Source organism: Lethenteron reissneri, chromosome 33 (genome assembly GCF_015708825.2).
Source record: "Lethenteron reissneri isolate LAM-NWPU_2019-01 chromosome 33, ASM1570882v1, whole genome shotgun sequence".
Classification (NCBI taxonomy): Eukaryota; Metazoa; Chordata; class Hyperoartia; order Petromyzontiformes; family Petromyzontidae; genus Lethenteron; species Lethenteron reissneri.
Genome location: NC_083811.1, coordinates 3,356,070 through 3,378,054, shown reverse-complemented (window position 1 = coordinate 3,378,054; position 21,985 = coordinate 3,356,070). Strand labels below are relative to the sequence as shown.

The 21,985-nt window shown below is 42.9% G+C and overlaps 1 protein-coding gene across 3 annotated transcripts in view; it reads left to right on the top strand.

The window, feature by feature from the left end:
- LOC133350207 (PHD finger protein 21A-like) overlaps positions 1 to 20,711 on the top strand; it is a 48,669-nt gene extending 27,958 nt beyond the window's left edge. Inside the window, exons 6-16 of one of the 3 annotated variants that reach the window (XM_061564308.1) lie at positions 762 to 1,016; positions 5,055 to 5,147; positions 5,382 to 5,789; positions 6,282 to 6,359; positions 7,324 to 7,375; positions 10,708 to 10,787; positions 11,583 to 11,643; positions 13,050 to 13,228; positions 14,490 to 14,721; positions 15,150 to 15,253; positions 15,552 to 20,711. In XM_061564308.1, the coding sequence (XP_061420292.1) occupies positions 762 to 1,016; positions 5,055 to 5,147; positions 5,382 to 5,789; positions 6,282 to 6,359; positions 7,324 to 7,375; positions 10,708 to 10,787; positions 11,583 to 11,643; positions 13,050 to 13,228; positions 14,490 to 14,721; positions 15,150 to 15,253; positions 15,552 to 15,911 (1,902 nt within the window). In that variant the 3' untranslated portion in view covers positions 15,912 to 20,711. Of the gene's footprint in view, positions 1 to 761; positions 1,017 to 5,054; positions 5,148 to 5,381; positions 5,790 to 6,281; positions 6,360 to 7,323; positions 7,376 to 10,707; positions 10,788 to 11,582; positions 11,644 to 12,894; positions 12,915 to 13,049; positions 13,229 to 14,489; positions 14,722 to 15,149; positions 15,254 to 15,551 lie in introns of all 3 variants that reach the window. The other 2 variants (XM_061564311.1, XM_061564309.1) reach the window with 2 other exon arrangements.
- Positions 20,712 to 21,985: the final 1,274 nt, after the last annotated feature.

The following is a 21,985-nucleotide window of genomic DNA, read 5'->3' as shown; positions in this document are numbered from 1 at the left end:
GGGTCCGGTTGGCTGTCCTCTCGCTCACTTGTACGTCGGTGTGCCGGACTGCAGAGTGCACAGCCGAGCACTCTGCTGCTTCTGGTGGGGGCGCTGCAACGGTGTTGGAGGGGGGTGATACTAGGCAGGCGAGGGTGTTCCTATGTAGCCGCTCAAAGCCAAGTGCTAAACCCTGGCCGTGTGTGCATATAGAGGAAATAGTAACTTGTCAGCTTCGTTGATCTTATCATAGTTCCAGTCACACACACGTAGACGCACACAATTTACTGGAGAGGACTGTTGGGCAATAAGTAATTCTCTGAGTAAATAATAAATGTATTGAAGCTTATTGGGGCGGACTAGCATTTAATTTTGCACGACACTTTTTAATCTAAATTATGTTTCTCATACAAATGTTGCTTCTTATCATGCGCCACGGTAGGTTGTACGGTTAATTCTCGACTCTGTGTGGATTAACTGTTCTTGAAAGATAAGTCTTTCAGCAAGCTCATTTAATTACAAGCTGCTCCTCACTTGCCGAGGGTCAGTGACTCGGTTTTCACGTGACCGCAAACGCCTCTACATTGCCACCTCTGTTCCATATAGGTAAAAATATGGTTTTTCCACTCTAATACGTTTTGTTTTTCATTTGTTTCTGTTTTTACGTGGACCGCGTCTTTACCCCAAGAAATGAAGAGTTGGTACTAAGCATGATTACGGATTTGAAATTATTTTCGAGTGATCTTCTTTCAGCTAAAACACCGCACTACCTGTCCTTGCAGAAAAGTGCTTCGACGCCGCCCGTGCTTGCCGCCAAACCGATATCGCTGGTCAAGTCGACCATTCAGGCCGCGCCGCTCGCCGTGGTGACGCAAAAAGCCGCCGTCGCCATGGTGACGTCGTTGAGTAACGGGCAGAAGCTGGCGCTGACGTCCTCCGACCTGCCGACGGCCAACCCCATCAACCTGCAGACGACGGCGAGCAAACTGCTGCAGGAGAATGTGGCGAGGATCCCTCCCAAGGCCTCGCAACCGCAGGCGAGTGACACCGACTTGGGAATCGGCATGTTTATTCGTACTGGAGGAATTCCGATGAGCTTGTGAAGCTCTTTTTCTCAGATGTCCAGTCGTGCCTGGGCCGGAGATGGACGTGGCTATGTAAACGAAAAAGGAAGAGAAAAATCCTACAAATCCGTGGATCTTGTAACATTTTCCAAACTGAAACATTAATTGGTGATGGTGATATTGGTAATAGTAAAAGGGGGGCTACCCTTTGAGAGCAGCACGGGATGATGATTTCACACCGACACGTGACGTCGCGCATTGTGACGTCATCGGGAGCGGTGGCGAGCACATGCTCTGTGACATCTTTGCCTTGGTCGGCAACGTTTGTTTTGTAAGCGCTGGATTTGATCGTCAAGTTATGGGCTTATAGGGCAAGTGCCAAATAGAAACATAACTTTATGCTCAGGTTTTGTGTATATTGGATCATCTTAAGAGCTATTTTGACCTCCGCCTAAATACAGTCGAACAAATCTTTAAAACCTGAGTTGGAAAGTGTGAAAAATACACGGCATGGTATTTAGTTTCAACCATACGGGTTTCCCAGATTACACATTCACTGCACGTTATAATGCCCGCTCTGCCTCTTTATTCGAGTACAGAGAGAGAGTTGGCAAGGTGGCTCTAACGTTACCGCACCAAGCTGGCACTGCCGTGATCCTGGATTACAATCATGTGATTAATCCAAGTTCTCAATTTGTAGTGAGTTTTTATGGTCTCAACCCAGCCACGAATGACCGAACACACACAAAAAACTACATTACATTTATATTCATATTTTTTGGGTCTTTTGGTAAAGCCACATAGATAGAAAAAATATATATATATATCACGACGTTTCGATCGCAACGCAAGCAATCGTCATCGGGTGAAAGAATAGCGAGAGAGCTGCTGAGGCAGGATGTTATAAAGGTTTGAGATGGGTGTAGCCCAAGGGTCATAAGCTAAGTGGGCGGGGCTAGTGAAGAATTTGCATGTGAATGTAAGATCGTAGAGCTACCGCCACATCAAGGAAAACGAGCAACGGTGGCTGTGTTAGTGAGACATTTAACCTGTTAATGTAAAGGCATTTGACCTGTTAATGTAACACCAGAGAGTCGAAAATAACTACTCAACATCACAGCCAGTGATGACTTAACCTGGTTAATAACGTCCTTCCAATGATTGCTCAGTTTGTACCCATCTTCTCGGTTGAAATTGTGTCCGTGTTTATTTTTCTGGATGGCTTTAGGAACGAATCTTTGCTGATAGCCAGTGGGTTTGCAGAGTACCTTCGTCTTGGAAAAATACATTTATTGTGTGCCCACAGCGTTAAAACAATGATCAGTCACGGCTGAGGTATTGGTCCTACCGTGTTTCAGATCTGCCTTATGTTCACGAACACGGTCCGAGACATGTCGCTTAGCTTCCCCAATGTAACTTCTGCCGCAGACACAGCTTAGTTTGTAGACGCCGGGGTATTGCATACATTATATTTGTCTCCGCACTTAATTTGACTAAATCCTTTCCTCTTCTTGGTTCTTTCGGTAAAGTCACGTAGAATGAAAATAATAAAATAATAAAAATAAAACATAATAAAATAATTCTCACGACGTTTCGGCCACAACGCAAGCAGCCGTCCTCAGGTGGAGAACAGGTCTGTCGAGAAGACAGAGTCTGAATGACACACCCCAGGCTTGGAGCCATTCAGACTGTCTTCTCGACAGACCTGTTCTCCACCTGAGGACGGCTGCTTGCGTTGTGGCCGAAACGTCGTGAGCATTATTTTATAATGTTTTATTTTTATTATTTTATTATTTCCATTCTACGTGACTTTACCGAAAGAACCAAGAAGACGAATCCCTGCTGTCACGAAAGCTTTAAATCGAAATTTAAATCCTTTCCATGAAAATGTTTGACAGACAGTGATGAACTTTACACCCTGTATTCGGGTGGGTGGGAAAGTCCTCTCTCCCCTACTGTGTGGGACCAGCGGTCGCATCAAGTAATGGGCTCTTTGATATCCACTTTCGTGAGCCATTGTATAACAAGATGGGTTGCACTGCTCTGCGACAGATCTGAATGGAATCTTCGCCTCGTAACATGACACTGATCGCACAATATGCATAAAATGAGGTGAAAGATATTAAATATATATTTCAAATACATGGGGACGCACCTGGTGACACGCCGTGGAAGGGCACATCCCTGTCTTGCGGCTTCACTGTATAACAAGATGCTTGGAGTGTGTTTAAAATGTGCCTCGTGTTTTACTGCTTGGGGAATCTTTTTTTACAGTACGGGTTATTTTATTATTTATTACATAAAACTGTATTGGGATAAAATAGGCAGTGGTATTTCGGAGAACAAAACTGGCACACAAAAGGTCATACCTTACAAACAGCGGTAATGAATGTCTTAGCAAATAAAAACGAGGGTGGGTGGGAGTGGAAATGAGCATATACATTTTCTCACTATTACACATACTGGTGAGTTTATGCGTGTGTGCGTTTACCGGTATAGCGGTTAGCACTTTGGGCTACGAACCCAGCGACCTGAGTTCGATTCCCGCTAACGGCCAACACCAGTGATAATAATTAACTGAACTGGTCCTGAGCCTCCCCTAGGTTGACTCAGCCTCAACTGAGTACCTGGTGTGGTGTGTAAATATCTCCACTGGGGAGACAAAGACGGCCTGGAGTGGTGTTTGTGCTCTTGTGTGCTGTCCCGAACAGCACTTGCTCTAACAATCTGTTCAAGGCCATATGGGGGGGGGGGGGGGGGGTTGTTTACCAGTTAAACCTTCTAGCAGTCCTGGATAAATCAACTTGAAATTCTGAGGATTATGCATTTGTAAGGACACACTAAGATACGCTTAAATATTAAGGTAAGCTAAGGTTTATAGCCAATGATTATCTAGTCTCCTGCTTACCTCGTTACTAAAACAGTATTTTTGGCTACAGTGACTTTTTTTGTGGGGTGGAAGGCTAGTTTAATTTTAATGGCTTATCTTCCTGTGTAATGTACGGATTTCATGGTTGCAAACTCGCGAGTTCAAATTCCAGTCAGAGTTTACGGGCAATAATCCCTTTGGGAGTCAGTAAAAAATGAGTGCCACCTGGTTAGCTCTGCTTACTCTGAAGCTCAGAGTGTTTGCACTTTGGAAGGCCTGGTCATCTCTGCCACAGGAATGTGGCTTTGCCACAACTGATACAGGGCCCACCAATGGTGGTGTACACCACTCAAAGCTCGAGGGAGCATGGGTTCCCACTTTGACTCGTTACTCTGGACGTGTGTAAGAATGGAGTGAGCACATTTCAAATCATCATCGTAACTCTAGGCAGTATAAACCAGTGGGCAATCGGGAAATGTAGGAGGGAACGGAAAACCAAAGTTATTATTCCCTGCTAGTTTTGTGCCAATCTCACGGTTTCTGTCACAACGAGAAATAACATTTGTGTGGCACATGAATTTTAAGAGGTTCTCTGGACATAGGCTACTGCTTAGAGTGTAAGGCAGAGCTGCAAAGGCCCCAAAGCCATATCCAGAAACTCTGAAGCTGTAATTGGTTTCTCGTCGGCTAAACGCTGAATTATTTTTGGCGTAGTGCAAGCAAGAAGTATGAACTCCCACACCTTTTTTAACAGTTTTCTTTTTTCCCATTTATCGTAAAGAACTTTCAGTTACTAAAACTTCAACCTAAATAATGAAGTTTAATTTTTTTTAAATGTTTCGATGATGTACAATATTTTAATGTGATTTTCATGGTAAGACTCAACTTATTCTGTGAAAGTTGTCCCACAATTATAGAAGTTGTAAATTGATTCTGGGTAGCCTTAAACAATCTTGAGGTCTCGTTATAAAATTAGTTTGAAGCAATGGATCTTAAAGTAGACAATTAAAATTATGTTTTATGTCAGATATCTTTGAAGTAGTTAAAATGAACTGACTGATATTAATTCATGGTCTAGAATGAAATCCATATTGGCGTTGGTGGTATGCCTTGATCTTTTCACTGTTGTGTGTCTTTTACAGCAGGCTCTATCTGTGGCGTCCTCTCCTATCAAGGTGCCCCAGCTGTCCTCGGTCCACAGACTGACTGGACGTAATCCAGCCACCTTAACACAGGTAGACACCACGTGGCCACATTCTCCACTGCAGCCTAATTTAGAACACATACTAGGTTATGCAGTAATAACTGTGCAATTTATTTACGCGGAAAACTTTGCTCGTGCTCACGACTACTGCATAAGACTCGTCGCTCTGCTCACGGAGTTGGGGTTTTTTTTTCTTCCCCCCACGAATTATAAAAAACAACAACGAGAACAGCGCTCCTGAACGACTGTTCCTTCCTGCACACAGGTGCGCCCAAAGCCAAACTCGGCGGCCGTGTCGCCGGTGCAGGGCGGCGGCGGCGGCCCCCAGGCGTCGCTGGTGCCGCTGCACAAGGCGCATGCGTTGCTGGCGGTGCGGGGAGCGGGCGGGGTGCAGCACGTGCGCATCGTCAACGGGCAGCAGTACAAGCCGCGCTCGCCACCTCCCACGCAGCACGCGTCGCTCGCCGCCTCCACCGCGCTCGCCGCTGCACCCTCCGCCTCCGTCACCGCCGCCCCCCCGTCGTCGGCGGCTCTGCCCCCGTCGTCCTCTGCGGCCGTGTCCTCGGCGTCGGCCGCCGCGGCGGCGTCGGCAGCGTCGTCCTCGTCTCCCGTGGGCGGCGTCACCGTGGTGGCTTCGGGCACGCAGCCCAGCAAGGATGGCACCGCCAGACAGGTGGGCTCGGAGGAACAAATGGTGGCGAGCGTGCAAGGGTCGTACGCGGGAAGAGGAGGTGCGACGATTAACCGGACGCAAATCGATTCCTGTGTGGACACGGACACTGTTTGCACCGTGGCCCTTTTTGGTGGAATTGGCGTAGAATTAGGCCATTGGGAGAGACGTCAGGTTGTTTTTTAGCAGGCGGGCCTTGTTAGTGCCTAGCAAATGTGCGGGGTTGTGTTTTCTGTTGTTGAATGTTGTCGTAATAAACCCTTACCTTTTTAGAGCTAAAGTTGAATGACAGCATGAATGTTACGTTTATCCACGATTCAGTTGTCATTTAGAGCTTGCAATAAGTTTTTAATTTATTTTACTGTTGTTTTGATACCGGAGATAATTTCTGCGCATCGAGAGAGAGTTTTTTTTTATTGTTTTCATTTTGTTCATGGTATAATTATTTCTCACAACTGGCATTTTAACTGTTTTTTGCACGGTCCTGTCGTGCAGACTTCACAAACTGTGTACCGAGCAAACCTGTCAACACGGATACTTTCGCCCAGGCCCCAGGTGGAGACAAACCCACAGGTGAGTGAGCTTGAGTCGTATAAAAGCACACGGGGCTCACGCATCAAAGTAGATGCGAAACAGACGCAGCGCGAGCACTGAACGTTCACTTGTGTTTGGGCTCAGAGGAATTAATGTTTGGTGAGCGTGTATGCCCCAGATTAACGGATATCATGATTAATTGGATTAAAATTAATTCTTATACTTCATGCATTGATTTCTGCATGTATTGAATCGATTATTTCCGATTTATGAAGGTTGTATGTGATTGGGCTGTGGAAGCCCCTCCCTGCAGCCAGTGTGAAGTATGATTGGCCCACAGTGCCCAAAAAATGTCATCCCAAATCATGACAATTCAGTGATCCTTAGAGAAGATTAATTGTCATGCCCCAGTTGGTTAATCATTCATAGAAATATGTAAACGTCATTTACGATTACGGAATTTTTAAAATATTAATTTGCATGTGTAAATATTTTTGTGTGCATATGAAGCCTTAACACTTATAAATAGACATCAGGATATGAGTGAGGGCTGGCATTTTATTTTTTATGTGCGTGCATGTTTAATTCAAACTGTACTTTTCATTTAAAAATAAAATATTAAAATAGCCTGAGCCAACACTGTACTTCTTTTATTATGAATTGGGAATTAATTCACCTATTATTCTGTGAAACCTTCGTTACATTGTGTTCTACAAAATGACTAACCATTGTGAGATAGGTCCAAAAGCAGCCTTCTCAGTGCCTGTTTTTTTAAATCTTATAAATAATCTACCAACCAAATGTGCATAAATGCATAATTTGTGTCGCCTTGTTATTAAAACATCACAGATCCGGTTTTAATACAAACAACTGCACAATTAACGAAAGCAGGCTTTCATACCAGCTCTACTCGCATATGCTGCTACTAGCTATAAGTGGTTATAAGTGCTCATTATTCCCGCTTGCGTGGACCCCACGCGGACGTATCCATTTGCCTTTACAGAAGGTTGCATTCCTTGGATCCTTGGGCCTTGTGACTCATGAGCACATGGAAGGTATGTAATTTCTCGCCGATAGTTCTTGCTGGTTCCCCACGTGTCTGGGGTTGTTCCTTAACCCTGTTGAAGGTCGTGAGTGGCCTATAAAAACTGGTGTGAAATTATGTTTTCCGATATTCAACAAAAAGACCCGTGGTATGCCGCCGGGAGGTTATTAGGGTCATTCTGTTGAGTGAATAGGCAATTGCCACATGTCAATAAGGTTTTAGCTATTTCCTTCAATGTTGTTAGTAATTTTCACATGGGAAAAATAGTGCTCATGTCGTCCATTTTATACGTTTAGATTTTCGACAAAGTAAATTGTAAAGGTATTTTTTAAGGAATTAAAAGCATACACGAGTACATTTCAGGAAAAGTATCCAACATCTCTCTGAACATAGAAGTTTCTTCTGCTATCTTGCTATTTATTTATTTTTTATCAAATAGCTCCATCCAGCGTTTGGAATACACACAAAATGGATCAAGCTGCGTTTTGTTGCTACCATCTAGTATTGCTCAAATTTTCAGGTGATGTTTGTTGTGTGCTTGTCGGCTGTGAGTAGATGTGTTGCCATAGTTTGCTGGCTCTGAGAATGAGCTCCTCTTCTTTTAGAGCATCAGCCTATCAGAGCTACAGAGTGAATATCGATTGAACTTCATACATCTGCCATGGCATTTACTACCGAGCTCCCAACTGTGGCCCTCATGGGGGCGGTCTGCCTGAGACTCGAGTCAGCCTGATGATGACCGCTTGTGTTGCGATCGAAACGTCGTGGGTTTTTCTTTTATTATTTTCAAAATTTTATTATTTTATTTTACTATGTTAATTGTGGGTTTTTAGCTTTTATTATTTTCAATTGATTATTTTTATTATAAAAAAAATTATTTTATTTTTTTAAAATTCTGATTTTTTGTTTTCTAATTACTTAACTTTACCGAAAGAACCAAGAATATAAATTCATGCAGTCACGAAAGTTTTAAGTCAAAATTCAGCGAAGGGGTTGTTGGATGGCCTCGTGATCAGTGCTATCACCACTGAGCCAGTCTGCTTTGGGACAATCGTTTGATTCCTACCACAGACATGACATGATATTGCCAAAATACACTGTCTGCTGTAGAGTGGTTTTTAAAGACCTCATATCTTTCAGACCTTTGTGTGATCATTATAGCTAACTAGCCTTTTACCCGTGCAAGGACGGGTGTATTTCAGTAAATCTGAAACTAGTAAGCGAAAAGCAGACCGCTACGTGATATTCATTGCATCAATTTGTGTGCAATTTGTAAGGCCGCGGTGACACAGACATTTCATTTAAAGGTTATAATCCCTTGTTCATCACGACGTCCTTTTTACTTCTATGTCTCAATAGCGTTACGGAGATCGCATGATGTGAGGGTTCTGCCTTTGTAGTGAGGGTTGTAAGTTGACGCTAAGGAGGGGGGAGGAGGTGCCTCGCCCCCCCCATGTGGAGTGACGTCACCCGCTAATTAATATTAATGGTGGGGGGGGGGTGTCCATTTGGAAAACGTCACCTCTTGATGGTTATTATTAATTTGTGGGGCTGTTCTATGTGGAGTGACGTCACATTCTGATGAGCCCCCCCTCTCCTCCCCCCTTCAACTTGCTTATAAGGGATTACATCTTGAATCATTGCCTCACTTGATGCAGCTAATACGGCTGTGACGGTCCCACCTGATGACGGAGACTTGAGTTGCCTCCGAAACGTCGTGATTTTTGTTTTATTTTATTTTCATTAATTTGGATGTTTTACCTACGTGACCTTACCGAAAAAACCTAAGAATATGAATCCTTGCAGTCACGAAAGCTTCAAATCTAGAATTAAGGCGCAGCTTTTATGTACCAAAAAAATAAGCTACGTCTTAACCTGTAGGAGCAATAAGTCTGACGCGTTTTTGAAGTGTCTTAAATCAAAACTGTTTCTTTATTTTTTAGTTGCACAAAAACGAGCGATTTCAAAAGTTATTTATTCGCCTGTCCACGTCCTGTATCACGTCCTGTATCACGTTGTCACATGGTCGGAGACTGTCCACTCTCTCCCGCCTGACTCTTCTTCTGCCTTCCCGTTTATACTGTTGGAATATTCCAAGTCGAATATGCCCAGTCTGTCAACAAATGCATGACAGATGTACATCAAATGTATACACAAAAATAATACATTAACTTTCTGTCTTATGGCTGTTACAACCTGCTCATGATTATTAATGGAGGGGGGGGGGGGAGTGCTACATGTGGAGGACGTAACCTGTTCATGAGTATTAATGAGGGGGGCTGGCCGACGTGAAGAGACATACTTGGCTCATTATAGTAGTAAATGTTCAACATAAATAATTTAATTATAGGTGTGTAATAAAGTGCAGGAAAATCCATGATGATACTATACTTACTTGCTTCCACATCTCTCATTCCTTCACCAACCCGCATTGACCAGTGTGGTGAAGTATGACCTGCTCAATATGCGGGGGGGGGGGGGGGGGGGGCTTCATCTAGCAATGGATTGAGAAGCATTTTATAAAACATGTGTAATATAGCGTCTTTGGACAGTTGCACATATTTATATATTTGTGTATATCTCGCCTCAGTAATATATGACTCTTGGCTTCAAATTGAATTCAAAAGGAAATGGAAAGAAAATATATTTTGGCAATGCAGTGTAGGGAGAATATTGTGCTGGTGCTGGTAGTTGGAAGGCATGTGAATCGGACCATGCATTAATTCCTGTACAGTATGTGTGTGTGTTGTATCGTGCGCACTTGTGGAGTGGAGGAATTGATGGACACCAGCGCAAAAGCGGGCTTCTCTGTAATGCCGTGCAATAATAAAATGGGGATAAACCTCGGGTCTTTAAAAACGGAGAGCGGGGTGTCGCGGACTGCGTGTCGTTGGCAAATTATTTGTCTGCGAAACACGGGAACAGATGTAATTAAAACTCGCACCAGAAGGGAGCAGCCAATGTAAATAGGTCCCAGCCCCCTTCACTCCAAAGCCACATCTCACCTCCACGACATTACATTTGTGTAAACATGGAGCAACTGTCACGGGTATGGATGGAGAAAAAAAAAAGAATTTTCTGTCATGTTATTCACTGCACATGTAGCAGGTAACGATAAAAGCCTGGTTATGGATTTTTTTTTTCCACTCACAGTTTAAATTAGGTGCTTATACGAGACACCAGGGAACGGCGAGTTGCAGGAATTAATTTGAATTTACACTTTAGCCATCGGCGCGTTTTTTTTTACAGCGGCAATTTTTTTCTTTCCGGTTTTTATGTTTTTTTTTGGTTTTTCCTCCCATAAGTGGTAAAAATGTAACGCGCGGTATGTGTTTTGTGCAGAGATCCAGAGCAGACGCCAGGAGAGGAAACGGCGCACGACGGCGAACCCCGTTTACAGCGGGGCGATGTACGAGCCAGAGGTACGACGGCCGCTTTCACGGGGGGAGAAACAGCTCCCGAGAGGGGTGGGAGGAGGGGGGTGGAATTGTCTAGTTCCCTTTTTATTTTCCTTTTGTTATTTGTGTGTGTGCGTGCACGAGTTTGCGAGCGAGCATCGTAGTATGCGGTGCTGGTTAGCGGTGCTGAATTATGATCCCATATACCTCCCGTGGTTTTAAGTCCTCGCTGTGCAGAGATCGGTGTCACTTGTTACCTGAAAGTCACCTGTCCCCCCCCTCCCTTCAGCAAAACTGCACAACTCTGGATGTTGCCGTTGCCCCACCACTCACATCATGTGCTGTGCTGGCTCACATCATGTGCTGTGCTGGCTTGTGATATGTGATTGCTAACAACACTCACCGCAGTCCTGTTTTGTTTGTCTTGTCTGTAAAAATAATGTTGTGAACCATGGAACCTTTCAGCTTATTATGTTCCTATCTCATGAGCACGTGTATATGCAAGAAGCAAGATGTTTTACTGTGCGGTACAGTGCCGTCGGTATACACAGTTTGAAGAGTGCACAAATTATGTGCATCCTTTTAGAGTTGCATGTTTGAATATTTAGTGCGCGATTGAGCGTGCATATGTATTTATGTCACATTGATTTTATTAATAAATTAAGATGTATACATACTGTTACTTAAATGTTTAATGATGTGCATCGATGTATATTAAATTAATGAAAATGTTCACATGCTATTTTGATAGCATTAAAGCGGTATTAATTTTGAGAGGTGGTTCATGTCTGCGCCTTTTGCATTTGGTCCTAATTACAGAGAAAACGCAGTGCGGTGACCTACCTGAATAATCCTGTGCAAACCGGCACGAGAAAAAGAGGTATTCCTTGGTCACATTTGTATAAATGTCATACATTCCAACCTACATTACTTAATTAACATTATTAAAACTGTGATTAAAAAGTGTTGTTGTTATTACCAAGCTTCTTTCACTTTGACACAGCCTTTAATATGTGCGTTTTAGTTTTCAAATGTTTACTGTAATCAGAGAATGTAAATATGACAAATGTTAAGATGTAAATGTATACTTTTATACATGTATATTTTTGCTTAAACACGTCATTTATGTTATTCACTTGTTTTTGCTTCTGTAAATGCGGCTGGTTAATTCGTTTGGAAGGCCAGTAGACAGATAACAACCCATTTTATATTGATGTGTAGAGTTACGCAAGTTAAGTTATTTCATTACCCAGAATGCTACACTGCAGCACTTGGCGACTTCTACACTAAGTGGTATCGCTGCTCGTGTTGTGTTTAACACTCTTCTTCCACTTTTTTGTAATTCCTCTTTTTGTATTTTAGTCATTTCAAGTCCTGTGACAGTTGCATTCTAGATTTTATATTGCGTCCAATATTATCAAGGATTGCGATGTGCAGCCAAAACCTTAGATTCGTTATGCATTAAAAAAGTGAGGATTTAGTAACATTTTAAAAGAAGAGCCACAAAGTGGATGTTGCATTCATGGTAATAAGTGGCTTTCATATATATTCATTTATATTTGATTACATGCGTACAAAAGGAGATTTAAAAATGTTAACATTAAATTGAGTTCCAAAGGCGATGTTAATACATTGTCATAAGTGTTGTGCGATCTTTGGCATTTGTTCAAAATCTTGAAGTGTTGACTGATTCTGTTCTAGTTTTCTCACAAATCTATTGCATTTTGAATAATTAGATTTAACTATATTATCTTTTCTCTGCAGTATCTTTTCTTTAAACTTCAAAGAAATGCTTTAATTAGATTACCCAAGAAAGGCTATTTAAAATTATATTCACTCTTATTCAAACCCAAGTGCCTCTTACATTTAGAGGAATTTGTCTTAATAACCTTAACAGCAATGTTGGAAATCCATTGCAAATTCTGAGCAAGCATTCTGATATCTAAACCCTCTGCGGAGAGTATTTAGCAGCATCGCGCTGAGAGGTAGCACTCACATTAACAGCCTTTCTTGACGTGAATCTGACTAATGCACTAACATTTGTTCCTGCTAACTGCCTTTTTCCTGCTTCATCTACTCAAGCACATTCTAACCTCAAGCTTTTCTCGCTCTCATTTACACGCTTGTCCAGATGAGGAATTCTTGTGGAAGGTATGTTTGTTGGTGTGTTCAAAATGCAAGCAAACAAACCCCCCCACAAATATTATGCTGTTGCCCCCCCATCCCCGCCCCGCCCGCCCTGCCTCCCCCACCAACCCTGGTCAACCACCCCTGCCACGTGGAAAGGTCGGCCTCCAAAGTACGCTAGCGTATTGGCCGGGTTGGTGGGGCCACCCGTGCAGGCCCTGCCGTCGCTGAGTCAACCGGCCGCGCCGTTGGAGCAGGACAAGGCGGCGGGGGGTGGTGCCCCCCCTCCGTGCAGCCCGTCAGACGGGCCGGCCGCTAGCCCAGCCACGGTCTCCGACGTGAGTTTCGCTCGTTGGTTGCACGGCGCCGCAGGGAAACGAGACAAGAGGGGGGGGTTGGCCTGGCCGAGGGAAGGCACCGCCGCTTTTTCCTTTTTCTCTGGCCTCTAGATCGTGACGTTCCCCGCTGCGCTGCACCGCCCCCCCCCCCCACCCCCCCTCGGATGTGTTTTAATGGAGGGCCCGGAGTCCCTGGGGTCACCATGCGAATGTGTTTCTCCCTGTCTTTCGTTTCACGAGTACAGTTTGTAAGCGTGGCTGCCGTTGTGAATGTATGGTTAATTTTGCTGGGTTAAGACTCGTAAATTATGAATAATATCTGCAGGCATGTCTTCATAACACGAAACATCTTCGCCTTTAATACTTGTTATTATCCATCCTTTTATTACCTTTGTGTAAAATTTTGAATTTGAATAAGGTGAAAAAGTGGCCTAATTTTAATTCAAGTTCTCATGTAGGTCATGATAAAAAAACAGATTTTTACTTGAATTTGTCCACAAAATGTGCAGATGAATTATTGCTCTTGGAATCATTTGTTTTTCTCATTCTGTTTCGATTCTACAGTTCTGTTTGCTCCATTATTAGCCGTAAATGTTACAAAAGCATTCCATATGCGTAATTCACGTAAATTATAATAAAGTAATTCTCAAGCACATCGTTTTATCCACGCTGTATTGTGAACGTTATCATAATCCGGTGTTAATTTTCACCGGCACATTGGTGCATGCCTACACCTCGCTCTCCGGAATACCCACAGAAGGAAGGGCCACAGTTGAGTACTCATTTCTTTAGAACTGCTTTTTGTGTTTAGTTTGTTGTCCCACCCCTGCACCTCCGATTAACACTGTTGGCCACGTACGATGCCAGAGAAGTTCAACATATACAAACTACTTAACTTTCAACTGTTTTTATTGAACCAGGTAAGGCCCACTGAGCTATGAAGCTCAAATGAAAGCTCACCAAAGTGGCTTATCAGTGTGGAAATTTATAGTTGCAAAACACTCTAAATGCATGGAAACCCGGAGGACCCAGAGAAAAATCCACGTGACCACGGGGAGAAGCATGCACACTCCAACTATACAGGCGTCAGGGTCAGGATGGAACCCACGACCTCCTGTATACCGGGCGAGGCAGTTAACATCTCGCCACCGCGGCACCCGTACGTACTTGCACACTTTGGCACATGGTACAATGCCCGATTCACCCCGTCGCTGAAAAGCCCCCCCCCCCTCTCCACCCCACCCCATCTGTGCCGCCATAGGGGGACATCCACGAGGACTTCTGCTCCGTGTGCAAGCGGAGCGGTCAGCTGCTCATGTGCGACACGTGCTCGCGCGTCTACCACCTCGAGTGCCTGGAGCCACCACTCAAGGCCATCCCCAAGGGCATGTGGATCTGCCCCAAGTGTCAGGAGCAGGTGCTGAGGAAGGAGGACGCGCTGCCCTGGCCGGGAACCCTGGCCATTGTCCACTCGTACATTGCGCACAAAGCAGGTGATATGCCGCTATCGCTGTCGAGATTCGATACGCCGTGCTGTTTCGTTAGTCACGGTGTTGTTGTTGTTTGGACTGCATTTCATTTCCCTGTGTTTTTTTTGCAAAATATATATTTTTTTACTGTCCGGCTTGCCCATCCACCTGCAGCCGTCATTTAGTGGAACCGAAAGGTCCGTTTGTTGTAGATTCACAAACTCCATAATTAGCAGTGTTGACTTTTGTTTTGCAACACCACTTGCACACTATTTTATTACCGCAGGTGTGTCTGCCTTATTTGTACAAATGTCTTTGGTGCCTCTTTGTAAAATACACGGCTGGAAGAATTACCTCCGTCACGCCGTGTCGGTCATGGAGGTCGCTTGACTGTCCTTCGGTTAAGCCGAGTTGAAAACTTGTGTCGTTTGCAACTTTTGTTTTGCAAACAGCTAAGGAAGAAGAGAAGAGGAAGCTTCAGAAAAGGAGCAATGAGCTGCGTCAGGAAAGAGACCAGCTGGAGCAGAAAGCGAAGATGCTAAGCACTGCCATTCTGGTAACGTCTCTGTCTGCTGATAGACCATACGCAGTCTCATAGTGTCACGGTGTGTGCTTTTATCGCGCGTAAGTTGCCTTTCTCCTGAAAAGCGCATTCATAACTACTACATTTGTTCGCACAAGTAGACATGAACCGATCCCGCACCTGAAATAATTTAACATTCTGAGCACAGCACAACATGCTCCGCTGTTGTACCAAGCGATCTCCATTTAAGGCACGATGATTGCCAGCAATTTGTGGGGGAAAACGGCGCGGTGCTTATTTTTCCCCACATTTTGGGTTTTTATTCTTGCAGAAGTGCATGGAGGTACGCAATAGCCTGCTGTCCAAGCAAAAGGAAGTGCAGGTGGGAATGGAGAGATATCGGAAGCTGGTGCAGCTGATTAACGGCGTGCCAGCCAAGCCGTCCAAGCCACCCGCTGCTGCCGCCCAAGCCTTGCAGGTCGTGGCATCGACATCATCTCCCGTCGTCGCAACCGCTGCCACCCCTCTTCTCATCATCACCACGCTGACCCCTGACCTTACGGCCATGGGAGTTCCCGTCGCTCGAGCCACTTCCGTTGCCGTTTCGACCTCCACCGGGATCCTGACGCAGATCCACCCGCCGATGGCGCCTGCGGGCCAGTTGCCCCACCAGCCGCATGCCAAGCACTGAACGCTGGGCTCCTCTCTCTCTCTCTCTCGCTGCCCACCGCTTTGAGACGATGTTGCTGGAAATGCGACGACGAGAGAAGCAATGATCAAGGAACAAAATGGGAGACCGTGTGCACAATGTACGTAAAAGCGCACACGGTCTCGCATGCTGCGTGCATCGACTCGTGAGGAATTAACATAATCTCCCTCCGTTAAGTCTCAAAGGAAGCTACGTTGAGAGCTAAGTATGTAAAGGTCGGCGTCTCCTCGAGTATCAAGAGCGCAACGTTCACTTAAAATGTTGTGCAAGGAACGCCTTTGAGCTTTAGTATGGAAAAGGGTATTTTGCATCACAAACTGAACTTTTTTGCAAATGATACAAAAACAATGCAGGCATTTGCTGGTTTTTCTCCTTTTCTGACTAAAACCTTTTAAGTTGCCAAGTATGATTTTTTTTATATACAGTAGTATGCAGTTATGCTCTATATTGGTATATTAAGGTATACATGAATAGATTATAAAGTAAATGATTAGGAACATTGTATGCATATTAAACAGTATCATTTGAGTGTGAATCCTTTTTTCTAACTGTTAGATTTTTCATACACATCTGTATTCTTTGTGGCAAATAAGGTTAACTGTTGTTGGTGAATGCTTCTAGGTCTGTATTTAACAGTTTAGACATAAGAACTATCAGCGGCAACTGTCTTGTTGACAATGTAAATTAAACCAGAGTGGATCGTAAATATTTTCTATCCTCCGTTTTCACTGCTGCAGATATCACAATGTAGGATCAAACCCTTTCTCAATGGGTCCTGCAACTGCGTTAGGCCAAGGGCAGACGAACATGCTACCTTCGTCTTCCTGCTTCTCTTGTGCAGCCTCAAGGCTTTAAAGGAACCACGTTTAACCTTCTGTCGCAGAAGAACAAGAGCATTTATGCTCACCTTTTTTAATACATGGTACCAAAAAATACAAACAAACAAAAAACCTAGCAGTTGCCAAACTAAACAAGTATAGAGTAATTTTTTAATAGCAAATGCATAAAGTAGGAAAATGTATTACTAGTTAATCAAAGTAAAGGGCAAACAGTGAAATGACTTTTGTGTTGTATTTGGAGTAAGTGGAGTGGAGAGAATGCCATAAGTTAAACGTTTAAGTAACTTGTTGGAGGGTATTACCTGCATCTCTGTCCGGTTTTATTTTTTCGCGACTCGTTTCTCAGATAATGCTGGTAACAAAAACAACAAAAAAAATGAATGTACATTTTTTATGTTTATAATGTCTTTTTATTTTCAGTTTTTTTGATATACACATTTTGTGTCAGGCAGTGCTGGAACTAAATAATGCAGCTGTGTCAGTCTCTTTTGCGTGAAAACTTGGACAACTTCTGCCAGACAATGTTGCGAGAGTGATCTATGAATTGGTCGGATAAGCGAGGTCCTCGCAAAATATATTTTACAACGGAATGCGTCGGGGGTTTAAGATTCCGGGGTGCTCTTAGTTTAAAGAAGCAGTCGCCACTGGAAGGGTCACTACACATTATGCCAGGGCCGTTTGAGCATCACAAAACTAGAATGTGGATTCTCGGGACCACCCGTGCTATCATATGGTCTTGATTGTGTGTTTGTTGCTTATGTCAACGCGAGTTAGTGCTCCCATTGATAGGCTGTTACCCTCCTGAAAATGAGTCGTGAGACTCATTTGGTCAGGCTTTCCTGGATAAACGAGCGTAATAAAAATGAGCGTGCTTATTTGTCACCAAGCAAATGGTTATTCCAAGTAAATATTGTATGTCGCAATACGTACTGCATTGTAGGCTCCAGGATCGGAGGCAATTGTTACTTGGAGTAAAATTGCTTCCTCACGCACTCTTGCAACAGTGGAAGACTGTGGTTACGCTTCTTTCGGACTAAATTAAATCTTGGAAATGAAAAATATAAAATCACACGCTAAAGAATGCAAGCATATCGTTTACATTTTTTAGTAATTTATTTTGTGTGACATATTTATTTAGTTTTAAATAAATGCGACCATCTAAAGTCGAGTAAATTTGCCTGTTTTCACTTTTGTTTTTCTACTTGCCCCGTGTGTGTCCTGAGAATCCCATGGCTTAAAATGTTGTGCCCTTGGCCAGGGGGATGGCTGGCTTAGGCTTGTGAAAATCAACACTGTGGTCTTGTGCTCGTGCCCAATACAACCCTATGCAAGTTGATTTGAACTCTCAAAAGGCAGTTCCAAACTGGTCCGGGGTCCTGTTCCCCTAATGAAGTGCTTGACGCGAACTGTATATAGCCTTACCGTTAGTCTCTTCATAGCCGTTTTGTAAAGTAGTTTTAGTAAAATATTAAAAAATATTTTAAAAAACCAGCAAAAAAAGACAAGCTTTTTTGTATATAATTATATACGAAGCATGCAGGTACAAGTACATATTGTGTTTATTGCATATCTGATCTTTTAGCATGGCACTGGAGATTTTTGTTGTTAGAAAGATTGGTAAAGTTTTATATTGGTGGACTTGGGAGAGGTTAAATGAATTAAAGGGGAGGCAGTTATCATTTTCAGGCTTTTAACGATATTTTCCTATTGCTTTACTAGTTGGTTACTCATGACATTATAACAATAGTAATATCTTGCTAGCTTAAATTGTATTTATTTCTAAAATTGGTGGGTGGTGGGTGGGAAACAATCGTTACACATCTCTTTAAACTATACTTGAACGTGGAATATTTGTCCATTATTGCAGGTTGCTACTTTCCTTTTAAAGAACATTTCGGTGGCCTGAAGTTTGGCGAGGCCAAATTATGGCCTTGTGATTTAGAGTATCTGCCTTGGTTTGAAAGGTCATGTTATAATTTCTGTGGCATTTGACCCAAAATCGTTTGGGGGGATCCTTTGTGCCCTTCTGTCTGGAACCGTTGTATGCGGGGGTGTGTGTGTGTGTGATAGAGCGAGAGTGAGCGATTGTAGGATGGACACATGGGGATATATGGGCTTGGATAATATGGCCCAACATTGGACAGCCCAACTGCTTGGTTGTTCTTCACCAGATTGTGTGTCGGCTGAAATTATACATATAATATATTGTCTCGCTTATTAACTAGCTTAAAAGAGGAATGACATAGTAACAAAAATATTTGGTACTTTGGTAGATACTCGGCATTTTTTTTTCATTTTGGGAAAGCGGTATTTATAAAATGTGACCAGTACCGACCACAAGCGAAGAAACCAATTGGACAACATGCCCCCATCATCGGATGAGCGCTGCTCACAAAGACGGCTTCTTGATTTGGCGATCAGCAGAACAGTTTTTTTGAAGAGACGGTGGCAAGTGTGCGGGCTCAAGACTTGTATGCATGCAGGAATACACTACGTTAACAAAACCAATTGGTTAAATAGACTTTCCGGTACAGTAATGGGTTGTTACTGTGTTTGGGTACCAGTACACAGTGAGGGTAATGTAAGCAGGCGAGTGCCTTTCCGACTGAAAGCTAAGCTTCTCTACCTCACACAAAAAAACACGAGCAACAAGAAACAGTACAGTTACCCATATTTGCTGGGGTGTTGTCTTTATGAGCGAAACTAAATATTGACAAGGGATGATGTACATTTTGAAATAGTGATTTTTATCTTTAACAAGAAACCAACATCTTTTTTGCATGTCATTTGTTTTTTTGGAGTTAAATTACGAATGAAACAACGAAAATAAACCCCACATCTTTGTAAACAAAACCAAGGAAGTTTTAACCCTACGTGAGGAAAGGTAGTTTGGTATGTTGGTCAGTAGAAAGTACAATAATAATCCTTTGTACATGATGCTCTCCTCGAACAAGACGAGTCTCTTAATAATCCGTGCGGTGGTGACGTCCCCTGTTTAATGTTCACTTGAAATTGCCGATGTACCCAACGGAACGTTTTGTGTATTTTGAGAATCTTTGCCATTTATAAAATGTAATAATAACAACAATGATGATGAACCATGTGACAAATGAACGAATTGTTTTGAAAATTTTAAAAAGTTTTGCTTCTTTGCTTGGCAGAAGGAATGGTGCCACGGTTTGGATGTAGTGAATACGCAGACTTGTCTATGTTGGATCGTATGATGTTATTTTAGTGTTGTGTTTCTTAGATTGAGATAATGCTTAGAGCCTCAACGTTTTTTTCTCTACCATTTTTTCAATAAAATCTGCCACATTTTTTTCATGCACAAGACATATCAGTGGATTAGCTGGCTTCCGACAATGGAATTTATCTTATAATTAAAAATATATATTGGTTTTTCTTTTGTTAATAAGGAAGAAAATACTGCGTCGCAGTCTTTAAATGTAATTAAATTTGTACTCATTCCAACCAAGTTCCAATGAGATGTATTTATATTATAAAACAAAAACAAGCCTTTTATCTCGTGAAAGTAGCGTTAGGTTTGAAAAGCTGTTTGGTGAAATACTGTTGGAGAATCCTTTTTTGTCTTTATTTGTATATTTGTAATTGCTTGCCTTGAGTCACTTTGTTTACTATTAATTTGCTACGTTTTTTGGGGGGGGTGGGGTTTCTTTAAAGAATGCTTTGTTACCAGTTGCGGTGCTGACCCAGTGCTGGAGCCATCATGCGGGCCTTGTTTAGTTTAGTGTGAGTAGTGCTGGCCAAAATGTGTTTGTTTTGCTGCGTTTTAGCCATGATGTTTTTGTGAATGTGCAGCTGTAGTTGGAAGGCTTGGTGTTGATTAGCTTCGCATCCCTAGAGCCTTTTGATCAAATTGCATTCAGAATGTTATTTATTCAGATCACTGTTCTTTAATAAATTTGATCACAAAATAATAACATTTGCGGTCCTTTTACGCAGAGTTCCTGAGTTTGCCTTGTGTCATTATTTTTACAATGTCGGTGTTACGGCCTCTAAACCGGAGACTCATTCGGAATGTAAAGGACAACAGAAAATTGTTTAGTGGATACAAGCAAAACTAATTTATTTCCCATTTTATCGTCGTACATATTTTTTCTTCCAAAAATCTGTTTCAGTATTTTCAGAGCTCCAGACTTACAGTACCGTTTGTAGTTTTTCAGAACCGGGTAATGTAATGGATATTTCTTGCGCAGAAGTGGCTACAAGCAGGAGAAGGCTCTGTGCTCTTGAGAAGCCATGAACAGGATGCCATGGAGGAGACTACAACTGTGCACAAGCCAACACGTGACCTGCTCTGAACATTCGTCGTCTTGAGTGCCGTAATATCTTGCACGACAAATGAGCCTTTCATTTTTTTACGCGTGTCGCCTTTTGGTACCAACACAGACCCATAAGTGTCAACGTGGATAACATTTACACGTACGAATGTACCATGTAAGGAAGTCTACTCGTATTTAGTGGAGCAATGGCGCTGTGGGTAGCATACTGCACGACAAACCTGGCAACCCGAGTTCAATTCCCAGTCACGGCGAACATCTGCGGCAAGTGATATGTCTCAAACCCACACTAACAAGTGTGAAGTATGGTCAAACAACACCCTCAACTGACTGCGGGGAGGCCTGAAGTAGAAATTACGTCTGTAATTTAAATGGCATTTCATTAACAAAAACCGTTTGGTGTTGTACAATTGAATAGTGAGTCCACTAATGGCAACAGAAAAATCGGTAAACTACTACAAAATATTGTTCAAACTGGAGAAAAAAATCACTTCACATGAAAGAGCCCTGGGGTTCGCATGCTGTGATATCATGGTATCAATGGAAGGTGAACCATGCAGACTTTGGTGATGCTGCATTGACAGGTGATGAGAACGCCCAGGTACTTAACTCGACACAATAACATTTCCTTAAATGTAAAAAATACATAAAAGGTGATGTTTCAGGCAATTGCTCTTAAGATGAATGCGAGGTGTTCATTTGCCTATCTATAGACACGCTGGTTCTGCTGTGACACCAATGCTTCGCAGTACGCGTTTGACCCAATCGCCTTGCCACGACAGCATTCGATTGATCATTTGCATCCCCGTTAAAGTAATGACATTTTTTTTACAACACACCAGCAGTCTTATCATCGGACGCATCCATTGCGAGCGCAACGGTTGACTTCAAGCAAAGTGACGACACAAAAACATCC